The sequence below is a fragment of the Sinohyriopsis cumingii genome, chromosome 3 (assembly GCF_028554795.1).
Source record: "Sinohyriopsis cumingii isolate HCF-2022 chromosome 3, ASM2855479v2, whole genome shotgun sequence".
Lineage (NCBI taxonomy): Eukaryota > Metazoa > Mollusca > Bivalvia > Unionida > Unionidae > Sinohyriopsis > Sinohyriopsis cumingii.
This window is the reverse complement of record NC_142963.1, coordinates 24,746,582-24,760,164: the sequence shown is the minus strand read 5'-3', so window position 1 is coordinate 24,760,164 and position 13,583 is coordinate 24,746,582. Positions and strand designations below refer to the sequence as shown.

At 38.5% G+C, this 13,583-nt stretch overlaps 1 protein-coding gene across 2 annotated transcripts in view; it reads right to left on the bottom strand.

Annotated features, from left to right (window-relative positions):
• The window catches only part of LOC149802555 (uncharacterized), a 60,918-nt gene that overhangs the window by 15,537 nt on the left and 31,798 nt on the right, over nt 1–13,583 (bottom strand). For both annotated transcript variants that reach the window (XM_089951802.1, XM_089951803.1), the window contains exons 7-9: nt 12,283–12,338; nt 11,343–11,479; nt 6,203–6,327 (exon numbers count right to left, since the gene is read on the bottom strand). In XM_089951802.1, coding sequence (XP_089807928.1) covers nt 6,203–6,327; nt 11,343–11,479; nt 12,283–12,338 — 318 coding nt within the window. The remainder of the gene's footprint in view (nt 1–6,202; nt 6,328–11,342; nt 11,480–12,282; nt 12,339–13,583) is intronic.

The window sequence follows — 13,583 nt, the reverse complement described above, 5'->3', positions numbered from 1 at the left end:
TTCGCTGGAACATCTTGATTTAACGAGACAGTCCGTCGTTGATATACACTTCCGAGCGCGTATAGCCCCGGGTGGTGTTGATTATAGAGCGGTTGCTGTCATTCTCAGCGATAAATCAATGCTGTTGGAAGGTGTTGGTGGACGAATTAGAATCGTTGATGCACCAGTGGAAAACATGTAATTGAAAACACAAACGCGTTTACAATAAAAATGTCGTATAGTGTTGTCGGTGTAGAGTTGACCGATGGTCAAGTCAAGAAATTACGATCAAAGTCGGCTAAACAATGTGGAACCACAATAACGTTAAAGCCGTCACAGATGGCAGGTGGTAATCATAAGATATCGTTGACGGCGCGTCAAATAAAACATTTCAATGATGCGATGAAGAATAAAAAGGTGTTCAAATAGATTTTTCGGCCGCAGCGATCAAAGACATGGAAAAGACCGGTGGGATATTTTCGCTGTTAGCTGCGATTCCAGCGTTGATTGCCGCGGCGGCCCCAGCAGTGGCGAAGGCGGCTGCGTTGGGGGCCGTTGGTACCGCGGCGGGAATGGCATTGAAAAAGGCAACCGGGAAAGGCTATAAAAAAAAGAAACGAGGACGACCCGTAGCCGGAAAGGGTCTAAGACTACCGGGAACCCCGTATTCATGGTACTCGGGGAAGGGTCTAAGATTACCGGGAACCGTTTAATGACTCCTATGTCTAATTTTGATTTAATAGATGCCGCAAACGCGTTAGCGATAAAAAACTTCAGAGGTGTTTTTATGAGGGATCAATTACCGACAAAACCAAGGAATATTGAAACCGGTATAATTAACCTCGATAAATCCTCCGGAGCGGGAACTCATTGGGTTGCATACGCAATTGATCCGCGTGCGATCGTCTATTTTGATTCATACGGGTTAGCCCCGCCAAACGAGTTCATGCGGTATATCCGGGCGTGTTCAGCCCCGGTTTTTTATTCCACGCTGCCAACACAGCAATTAAGTGACCCACCGATATGCGGCCGTGAGGTATTGAACGTACTCGCGGCGATTTCATCATCGCGGAAACCACCTCATGTGGTTGTAAACGAATACACTAGTGGGGTCGTAGAGGCCCGGCGGGTTAATTAAAAACACTGTGTTTTTTTACAATAATAATGATTGATATCTGGGGACGACCGGTTTCGGCGCTGAAAGAATCCACGGAAACGCTCGCCACCGATGACATAAAAAAACTAATCGAGGATGAAATCGCTGATACGTTAAATCTAACCAGTGTTGACCCGGGCGAAATAGTTGTATTTCAAGACCGCCAGGGTAAATTGAAATCCAGTAATGTGTCGCTGAATGACGTTTTAATACGACAACGTAATGCCGCCGAGAACACTATCGCGTTGTGTACCGATGACGGACGACTTAAATCAGGTGAATCCATCTTGACGATAAATGGAAAAATAAATACACTGGGCGACAATTATATATCCATGTCGAATTCGTTAAAAAATTTCTATGATAGATTTAACGCGCAAGCAAATCAGTTCGAGGGGATACAAAAGTCTGTCACCAATATACAACTCACTACTGCTAGTTTTTTTGGGACCCCGACGATGACCGAACCGAATCTTGTAGGGATAAAAAATAGTATTTCGGAGTTTACAACGCTGTCGGGCCAATTTACCTCGTTACGAAAAAATTTTAAGAGGGCTGATAACGCCGTTGATAAATTCTTTGGTAAAAAAAATGTCAAACCGGATGAAATTACAATAACTATAAATGATATCACTGCGTATGGACAGGAAATAGAAACAATCAAAACTGATGTTGAAGCGAACAAAAGAGGTGTAGACGCGCATACACAGGAAATAGGAACAATCAAAACTGATGTTGAAACGATCAAAAGGGGTTTATACGTGCATATACAGGAAATAGGAACAATCAAAACTGATGTTGCAGCGAGCAAAAGGAGTGTAGATGCGCATACACAGGAAATAGGAACAATCAAAACTGATGTTGAAACGATCAAAAGGGGTTTATACGTGCATATACAGGAAATAGGAACAATCAAAACTGATGTTGCAGCGAGCAAAAGGAGTGTAGACGCGCATACACAGGAAATAGAAACAATCAAAACTGATGTTGCAGCGAACAAAAGGAGTGTAGACGCGCATACATATGAAATAGAAATAATCAAAATTGATGTTGCAGTGATCAGGACTAATGTAGACGTGCATGAACGGGAAATAGGAACAATCAAATTTGATGTTGCAGTGATTAAAGACAGACTACCGGAGGTGACAAAAATAAAAATCCCTCATGAAAACACCATCAACTCGGTATACACAATTCGGCATGGATCATTTATCTGGACTCCTACACAGAATATAGTAAATATTACCGCAACCGTCAAGGGCATTTATCGATTGACACTGGTTTCAATGATGCAGTTTAATATATTATCGTCAAGTTCATTCGGGTTTAACAATACAATATCAACAATTATAGACAAGGACGCAACTGAACCGTTTACAATTAGAGCCGTTGATAGAAATTTAACCAGGGCAAACATTACATGGTATGTGGAATTTGTAGCGGATCTAAGTAATTAAAAACACTAGCTCTTTTAAAATAAAAATGACCACCAAGGTAATTGAATCAGAGGTATCACCGACGTCACATCAATATCGATTCAATACCGTAAAAGAATTCTCTGCAAATTTGAAAACGCTTTCCGAACAATACCATATAAAAATAAAAAAATACCGCCGAAAAATAACCGCCATCGATGCGGTCGTGTACTCGGTGTCAGGTATAGTAACCGGTACCGGTGTTATTTTATCCACGGTGACCATGATGGCCCCGATCGCTGTTCCAATCGCTATCTTCGCGGCGACAACAATTGCTGGAGTCGCCAACGCAATCACTAGAAAGATATCATCGTGTTCTCAAAAAAACTCAACGAGTATACAGTAAAACATCAAATAGTATCCGACGCATACTCGAAATTATCCGGGTTGATCTCGTTGGCGATAGATAATTCGTTTATATCCGATGTTGAATTCTCCACGATGGTCCAGTTGTATGACTCCGCGATGTCAAAAATCAAGGATTTTCAACTGGAAGCTGGAAACCACGTCGCTGAAACCACTTCAATGGGCTTAAAACATTCTCCTGAAAACAAGCAGGTTGTTAATATTCGGTGTTGAAATTAAACACTAGAAACAGCGAATAATAATAATGTCGCTGAACCCCGAAGGGTTTCAATTACTTCAACGGATTGCGGAGAACACCACTCCGGTACAAACAAGTATGATATCGATAACATCAACGAAGCCAGAATTCAGTGTAAACTTCCCTTCTCCGATTCCAGTGAAGGAAATAGCGCTGGCAAAATTGCGAGTATATCACAGTTGGCCTAATATCCGAGCGGATGCATTTAACAGACAACAACCTAATAACTCGCTGGTTTTTGCATGGACAAATAAACCCGATGGGACCCCAGACTGGAAGGAGGTTACAATACCAACTGGGTCATACCAAGTAGAACAAATCAATAAAGAATTTCAACGCAGGATAAAATCGATCACAGGAAAAGAATCAAAAATCGCTATTACGGTTCATGAAACGACGTTATCGTCGACGATTGAAATAAGCACACCGGGGTATATGGTTGATATTTATAACAGTTCAATAAGAACCATACTAGGTTGGCCCATGAATCCACCTCATGAAATCCCCGCGGACTTGCACACGAATGCGCAATCGTATCATGAAATTATTACCAGTTATCAAGATGATTTGTCTATTATGAAAAACACGTTATTACCCAGCAGGTTTATATTTCAAAACAGGAATACCATGCGATGGTATTTTCCTTATATGGAAACTCCTGAATCGTCCGCAGTGATCACAATTAATTTAAATGATATCGCTAATGCTTTTAGCGAGATTAATCATGATTACCAATTTCAACTAAAACAACTATGGAAAACAAAAGCACGAAAACACGTTGAGGTGTTAAATCAACTTATATCAGACATGGAATATATCAATGAACGAATCGTTAAAATAATATCCGCTAACAGCGATGGTAATAAACAAAAATTCCTAACCGAGTATAATATCACAGAAGCCGATTTACCCGATTTCAAGTTTCCAGGATACAACGCGCCAGAACTAAGAAAGTCTCTTAATGATTTTCTCGGTCCATCAACTATCCTCAGACACGATAACGGAGATGGTGGTAGGCATATTGCTCCATACAACGTAAATATCGCATCGGTGATAGCAATCAATCTAGTGTGTGATGTTATCGAAGGGAGTTACCAGGTAGATACCAAGCAATCAAATCAAGCTCAACAGGGGTATATCCTTTATTCATTTTCACCAACAGCCCCTCCCGGATTCTTAATCGTTGAGAGCCCGATTAATCCGGTCTATATGCGATGCCATAATCGGTTTTTAACGAGAATTAATTTTAGACTTACCGATCAGTCAAATAACCTAATTGATCTACAAGAGGAGGAGTTAGTGATCACTCTGTTTGTAAGATCATTGTAAATAACTTTTTAGCAGCAGGGGGGGCAATGACATCGACGCGGTCGTCGCTGTGTTTACCGGACGCTGACGACGCTGGGATCGGCGCGCAGAAAGTATTAATTAAACCAAATGACGACTGGACGACCCCCCCGACAACGACGTCGTTTTTTTTTTACCGGGCACTGACGACACCGGATCCGCTGAGTGCAGAAAGTATTAATAAAACAAAATAACGATTGGACAAAATGTCCGATTCGCCCCCCCCGCTGCTGATGGTATTGATATGGCTGACCATACTGTCTGGTGCTGTTTTGACCCACATTGGGTTTATAGGGACGGATGAAGTTTGTAATGTGGCTGTAAGACCAGACCACACGAATGACTGCATTTATATTTTTTGCCAGCTTTTCCACCCCTTTGGTAGACAGGTGGATATTATCTCTTTTTCTAAATAGATGTTGTATCACTTGTTCATCTTCATCCAGGAAACTCATGTAATTGTATGGTTGCAGGCAATGAGATAAGCAGGTGAGATGCAATCAGTTACATGAGACGGTAACTTGCTGTACTCCTATTGGTCACGGCAATGAGACATGCAGGTGTTAAGTAAGGGCAGTCAACACACTGGTCTCCTTTCATGAAGAATCCTAAATTCTCTGACAGGACAATGAATGGAGACGATTCCATTTGTTAGCCAAAGAGTTACAAATTGCCATCAACTCTTTGAAATAACATATCATCTAACATTATTTACTTCAGTATATAAATGTTGGAGATCACGTCTCCTGTGCAGTAGTTTCAGAGATTAAGTCAACACTGCCAGAGACCAGCAAATGGTACATACATAAAATGTATTTAGTTTTCAAAAGAATCCAATAAAAGGTAGTTTGATTTGAAGTATGGGTAGTCACATTTAATAGTGGATTTAGGTCATTCATAAAATCCTGATGCACTCTGCTGAATTTTAGTCTAAATTAGTCACACATTTTTTTAAAAAGAAGTCATCAGTTTTGTCTAGATTAAGTGATGGTGGTCTTATTAAAAGTTAACTTAGTATAAGTGTTGATATCATGATGCCATAAAATTTGGTCAAATTCTGTGGAATTTATATATACATTTCTGACTGGCACCATTTTCACTCAGGAACAACCTGACATCATAAAGTCTTTAAGTCAATACCCCATGCTGATATGACCATCTATTCAGATGTTGTAATAAGATTCTCAAGATGGTCACTGTTGTGTCCATATTGGATGTGTGAGTGGTACAATTTTCATTAGACTGAAAGAGACAGGAGTCTTTTAGTGGAAACATCATCTTGATATGACCATCCATCATTCAGGAGTAGTAATAATAAGATATATATATATATATATATATATATATATATATATATATATATATATATATATATATATATATATATATATATATATGCATTTAAAGGGGGAAAGATGAGAAACAAAATTCCCATTACAGAAGGACTGTTATGGGAAAGACTGATAATGAAACATGTTATTATTTCCATAAGTAAATAAAAAACAGCTTAGGATATTTTTTTCCAAATTACCCCACTTTTTGATCTACAACTTTATTAAATCCTCAAAGAACCAAGTCTTAATACTTCTCCCATAAACAAAAGCAGAAATTGCAAGCTATTTATAATTGAATAAAAATCACCTGCATCAGTCTACGAACAAGGTCTTTTGCCAGTATTCCTTCCTTGATAATATGGATCACTATGATATTGCTGTGAACGCCTTCTACATCTACAGTGACAACTCCACCATTCTCCTTGTGAATTGCTGTGACAGCACAAAAATTTCAAATAATTTACTGCAAAACATTTATTTACAGAGTTTATTGCAAGAAATGGAAATAGTACAGACAATCAATTGTCCTTTTGCCTATATAAATTCAAAATACAATTTATATATCAGATTGCTTGCAATCTTGTTTCCAGATATAATACCAACAAGCAAGTGAAATTCTGTTCCCCATCGACCATGGAAAGGTTACCAAATATGTAAAATGATGAAAGCTGACAGTGACCTTTGTGACACAGCCACAGAGTTACTGGATAGACAAAGAAAGTAACCAAGGTACTTGGTTCTAATTTACAGTGCAATTGTGTAAAGGTATTGAAAATTGATCTGTGACCTTGATGTTGAAGATGGTAGTTTGACATCATTTGTGTGAATCTGAAAGCATAATTAAAACATTTTTAAATTTTTTGTTTAGCAGCAGCTCTTTTTAATGGTGGTGTGGCATCATTGACACAAACCTGAAGTGCCTTTAAACCAGCCAAGATACTCTGTGCCAAATTTGGTTGAAATAAGTCAATAGGTTTTAAACAAGTTTGTAAACCAGAAGCAAAAGTGATGCACAGATGAAAGGATGAAGAGAAACAGGAGTTTTATGCTTCTGTCTCTTCATAAAAAGGCAGGAAACAATGATGACCATACAAGTACTTGCTAAGACTAAATTCTGTTCATGTGAGATGCAAAAGAATCCATTCAAGTTAATGTGTCTAGGTGAAATAAAAGAGATCTTTAAAGAATAGCAATGGCTAGAGCTGGTTAGAAATCAGCTCTGATTATTGGTATTTGTCTATAAAAAACAACAAATTTTAATAATTTTATGATAAGTACAGAAATGTTTATTTAGGAAAGTCAACTGTAATTCAAAGCTATCACTAACTTGGAACAAAGGTAAAGCATGAATCTGAATTTATGATACACAATTTTCTACCTGGGAGTCACAGTGATGGACCTATTTGTGTGGTGGTGAAACCCATTAGGTGTGCCTCACACCTATTTCTGTGGTGGTGAAACCCATAAGGTGCCTCACACCTATTTCTGTGGTGGTGAAACCCATTAGGTCCCTCACACTCATACAACACATTCACAAACTTTTCTATCATCTATGATCTATAAATATTTGAATATATTAAAATAAAACATTACGTGATGATGGAAATCAATACCTTTGTAAAAAAGTGTAAATAAAAGCAAAATAAATAAATGGGTGGAGAGTAAATATGTATTTATGTCCAACACTTATACATATAACATGAGATAATATAGAGATAATGAAGTTTCATGTCTTAGTTATTAGCATTACCAAAAAACAATGGTCCAGAAGAGATAGTCAAAGCAACATAGTAGTGTTTGCTGTACACGGACAAATTTTGCTACATTAAGTACAAGTATACAAGCCGTTACTAAATCCCAAGTTAAATGCAGCTCCTATAATGCAAAAACAGTAACATGGTATGTTGGTCAAGAAACGCAGTGGACATGTAATCAGCATTTTTACAGATTCAACCAAGCCTACATAAATCTACCATGAAAGAACATTCCTTCTTTAGAAACACCAATTCTAACATTAAAATTACTACAACCAATGGACTAATTTAACTACGTTATTTTTGATTCAGATGAAACTTCTGCTATCTGAACAAAATTGGTACTCCTCTGACCGTAGTCACATCTGGTTCCGCATATAACCTCTGTTTTCATTATATCATATGTATGATCCATTCCTGTAATGTCAACATCAATTGGAGTGTACCTATCTTCTGCTGTCATTCTGACATGTGTATGACCCATTCCTGTATTGTCAACATCAACTGGAGTGTACCCATCCTCTACTATCATTCTGACATGTGTATGACCCATTCCTGTACCATCTGTATCATGACCCATTCCTGTGCTGTCTGTATCTATTGAAAGGTACCTACCTCTGCTATCATTCTGGCATATGTATAACCCATTCCTGTACTATCTGCATCTGTGACCCATTCCTGTATTGTTTGTATATATGACCCACTTCTGTACTGTCTGTATCTATGACCCATTCCTGTACTGTCTGTATCTATGACCCATTCCTGTACTGTCTGTATCTATGACCCATTCCTGTACTATCTGCATCTATGACCCATTACTGTACTTAGTCTATCTGTATCTATGACCCATTCCTGTACTGTCTGCAACTATGACCTATATTCCTGTACTATCTGTATATATGACCCATCCCTGTACTGTCTGCATCTATGACCCATTACTGTACTGTCTGCATCTATGACCCATTACTGTACTGTGTGTATCTATGACCCATTCCTGTGCTGTCTGCATCTATGACCCATTCCTGTACAATCTGTATCTATGACCCATTCCTGTACTTAGTCTATCTGTATCTATGACCCATTCCTGTTTTTAGTCTATCTGTATCTATGACCCATTCTTGTACTATCTGTTACTATGACCCATTCCTGTACTATCTGTATCTATGACCCATTCCTGTACTTAGTCTATCTGTATCTATGACCCATTCCTGTACAATCTGTATCTATGACCCATTCCTGTACAATCTGTATCTATGACCCATTCCTGTACTGTCTGCATCTATGACCCATTCCTGTGCTGTCTGCATCTATGACCCATTCCTGTACAATCTGTATCTGACTCATTCCTGTGCTGTCTGCATCTATGACTCATTCCTGTACTGTCTGTATCTATGATCCATTCTTGTACTGTCTGTATCTGCTGGACTGTAGCTACCTCTGCTATCATTCTGGCATATGTATAGCCCATTCCTGTACTATCTGTATCTATGACCCATTCTTGTACTATCTGCATCTATAACCAGTTCCTAAACTGTTTTCATCAGCTGGAGTGTACCTACTGCAAGCTGTCATTCTGGCATCTATATAACCCATTCCTGTACTGTTTTGATCAGTTTAACCCTTTACCTCATAGAGCAAAGTTACCCAGTGCAATGCGCTATAAATAGAACACATGTTACCTATTTGACTCCATACACATAGGCCTGCCTGTTAACTGTTAAGCAATGTAGTGTATGTTACGTTTAACAGCAATTTGAACCATTTTACATTTTGGTACACATCTATTATGTATGGAAAAATTTATGAGTAAAGTCCAATCATTATAGCTGTGTAATTATTTTTCACGAAAGAATTTTTTATGTGCTTTAAAATCTTGAGAGAACTCACTCACCATCAAGTCAGTGAAGCTGCGTGACCAATCATAGCTGCCATTTCTCATACTCGATATTTACAAGTTTTTTTGTCTGCATCTACATCAATAAGTCATCTGAATTTGATAATTTATAAAAACTAATTGCTGCCTACATATCAGAGCCTTTACCTAAGTTACTGAATCTTTCATAGTTGTGATTCTAATTGTAAAAACTTCATAAGTACTGAATGAAATCCATGACCTCCATTTTGGAGAATGGAGAATACGACCCAGTTACTTTAAATAGCAGATTTTGACCAGAGCATAAACAGTGGCCACGTGATCTGACGTAATGGTCATTCGCAGAAATAAGTGTTGGATCTAATAGGGGGTTTTCCTTGAAGGTGGCGCTATAAAAACCCGCTTAAAATGGCTGATGTTTACAGCAGGTGTCAAAAGGCTCTTCCATGCGAATGGAGTAGAGGCGTCAAAAGGTGCTTCCATGCAAATGGAGTAGAGGTGTCCAAAGGTGCTTGCATGAGTTAAAGGGTTAAGTGTACTTCCATGCATTCTGACATGTTTATGACCCATTCCTGTACTGTCTACATAAGCTGAAGGGAAGTGCTATCATTGTGGTATGTGTACGACCCATTCCATTACTGTCTTCTTCAACTGAAGTGTACCTACCGACTGCCATTCTGACATATGCATGACCCATTCCAGTACTTTCTACATCAGCTGGACTTGACCTACCCTCTGCTATCATTCTGGCATATGCATGACCCATTCCAGTATCAATAACTTACCTGTAACACGGTCGTACAAGTTCATGTATGCAGATGACATTGCTCTTGGGACCCAAAGTCGCTCATTTACCAAGCTTGAGGGGGTACTGAACAAGGCCCAGGAGGATATGATGGACTTCTTCAAGAAATGGCGTCTACAGCCAAGTACAACAAAGACAGTCTCCAGTGTCTTCCATCTTAATGCAAATACAAACTGTGAGTTTTGCACCCTCCTCAATGGGCAGCAAATAAAACATGACCCGGCACCAACATACCCCGGTGTGACTCAAACTGGCTGGCTCAACCTGGGGTGCTAGTGCAAAGACACTCAAGATATCAGCACTGGCCCTCTCTTATTTGACAGCTGAGTATTGCACTCCTGTCTGGGCTCAATCATCCCACACCAAGTTAAATGATGGCCAGCTCAATACAACAATGTGCATAATCTCTGGAACACTACGTCCTACTCTTTATCATGGCTGCCGGTACTCAGCAACATTCCTCCTCCACATCTGCATTGCCACCACAAAAGTGTTGGCTAAGGTCAATGCCAGTAAGAAACTTCCACTGTACATGGACATCACCTCACATCCAGCAGTCTGCTTGACTTTGAGAAGTCCAATCTGGTTAGGTTCACTGCCAGAGGATATGACAGTTATTTCAGCATGGAGTGTCGGGTGGTCTTCAATAGATGTTGTAAACCACTCCCTGGTAGCTGAGCCATCTGTCTGCCCTCCTGGCTTCAACCTTCCACATCATCTGTGGACCACAATGAACTGCTTTCGGACAGGACAGGGTTGCTGTGCAGTCAACCTTGTCTGATGGGGCCAGGCCACTAACTCATCCTGTTGCTGTGGAGCTCTTCAGACCTTATTGCACATTGTGAAAAACTGTCCAGTGATGATGACATTAAATGGCTGAGCATGCACTGCATATGATAATAATAATAATTCCAGTACTTTCTGTATCAGCTGAACTTTTAGCTACCCCTGCTATCATTCAGGCATATTGCATGACCCATTCAAGTACTTTCAACATCTGCTGGACTTTACCTACCCTCTGCTATTATTCTTGCATGAGCATGGTCCACATGAAGCCTGGGTAAGACCTGATCAAGTGACACGAGTGCTGCAGCAGCCAGTACCCCTACCTGTCGTGTTCCACCTCCCAATGCCTTCCTCATCCTTATGGCCCTGGAATATCCACAGAAAAGTCTCATAAGATCTTTCAAACAATATTTAAAAAACATAAGCTTTCACATTTTTTAATTTCTTAAGCATGTTGACATTGTTGTAACATCACAAGAGGTTAATAATAAACTAATAATGACAAAGCATGCCTGTAACTTTAAAATTTTTACACTGTATTTCATGCAAAAATTAGACTCAGTTTGTTTGTGACAAAAATACACTACCTTACCATAGTGCCCTTCATTATAACAAATTCCTTTTATAAGTTATGTATGGTCATGGATCCCATGTCATTAAGTGTATAATGAGGGAGTACCTTAGGAGCGTAGTTTGTCATGTGATCAATCTTTTGGTCATCCAATGTATCCCTTATCAAGAGAGAATGGTAAAAGAAAACTGGTCTGATTGGCATATCATTTATACCCACGTATACATGCTTATAAGTTGAGTCCAACTGCAAATTGTACAGACCCAGATCTGCATTAGCATAATGTGTCAGCAGCCCTGGATCCATGCAGTTTCTTAGGAGTAATCAGTAGAACAAACAACATATACCCTGATCTGCAGGTACATTATGCTATGGCAGATAATGATCTTTGTTGTTTGCAGTTTGACTTAACTTATAAGCAAGTATATACAGTAGCTGTATCTGTGAAGCAAATGTTACACACATAATATATTTTATCAATGTGGAACAAGAGCCTGATCAAGAAGCCCCTTTTATCCAAACTTTATCAACTTTAGTGCCTCTTTTATCTGATAACTGACCCAGTTTCTGCTGTGCCAACAAGATTTGTCTTTCTTACATATCAATAAACTTCTTGCTGCCACCAATTATTGAACCCACAGGAGCTGCCAAGCCCTGAAATGAAAATGAAATGATTGCAGACAGGAAATATGCCCACGTAAACTCATGCAGTAAATGAATTTTTTTTATGTCTAGTTATGTATTTGCCAAGGGCAATATTTTAAGTCAAACAAGATCATACAAATGTCAACAAGTGCCCCTCAATGGGGGTAACACTCTACTGGCAGAAAAGAATTTTTAGGAATCCAAGATAAGACCAAATCTTCTTTTTTTCTGCCGAGTGCTGAAACCATCTACAATATTTTAAAGATAGGTAGATCATGATGGTAATACTGGATTTAATACCATTACCATTTTCATATAGGTGGATCATGATGGTAATATTGGATTTAATACCATTACCATTTTCATATAGGTGGCTACCACTATGATAATATTAGATTTAATACGATTACCATTTTCATATAGGTGGACCATGGTGGTAATATTGGATTTAATACCATTACCATTTTCATATAGGTGGCTACCATGATGATAATATTGGATTTAATACCATTACCATTTTCATATAGGTGGACCATGAAGGTAATATTAGATTTAATACCATTACCATTTTCATATAGATGGACCATGATGGTAATATTGGATTTAATACCATTACCATTTTCATATAGGTGGTTACCATGATGATAATATTGGATTTAATACCATTACCATTTTCATATAGGTGGACCATGATGGTAATATTGGATTTAATACCATTACCATTTTCATATAGGTGGTTACCATGATGATAATGTTGGATTTAATACCATTACCATTTTCATATAGGTGGACCATGATGATAATATTGGATTTAATACCATTACCATTTTCATATAGGTGGACCATGATGATAATATTGGATTTAATAACATTACCATTTTCATATAGGTGGTTACCATGATGATAATGGATTTAATACCATTACCATTTTCATACAGGTGGTTACCATGATGATAATATTGGATTTAATACCATTATCATTTTCATAAAGGTGGTTACCATGATGGTAATATTGGATTTAATACCATTACCATTTTCATATAAGGTGGTTACCATGATGATAATATTGGATTTAATACCATTACCATTTTCATATAGGTCCAATAAGACATCATAAGAAGTCTTTTGGTGAAAACCCTATGCAATCATGACCACCCATTATGGATGAGAAGTGATAACAAGATTTTCAAGATGGACATCACAGTGACCATTTTGCAAATGTTGTTATAGCTCTTTCTACTGAACAGATGGTCA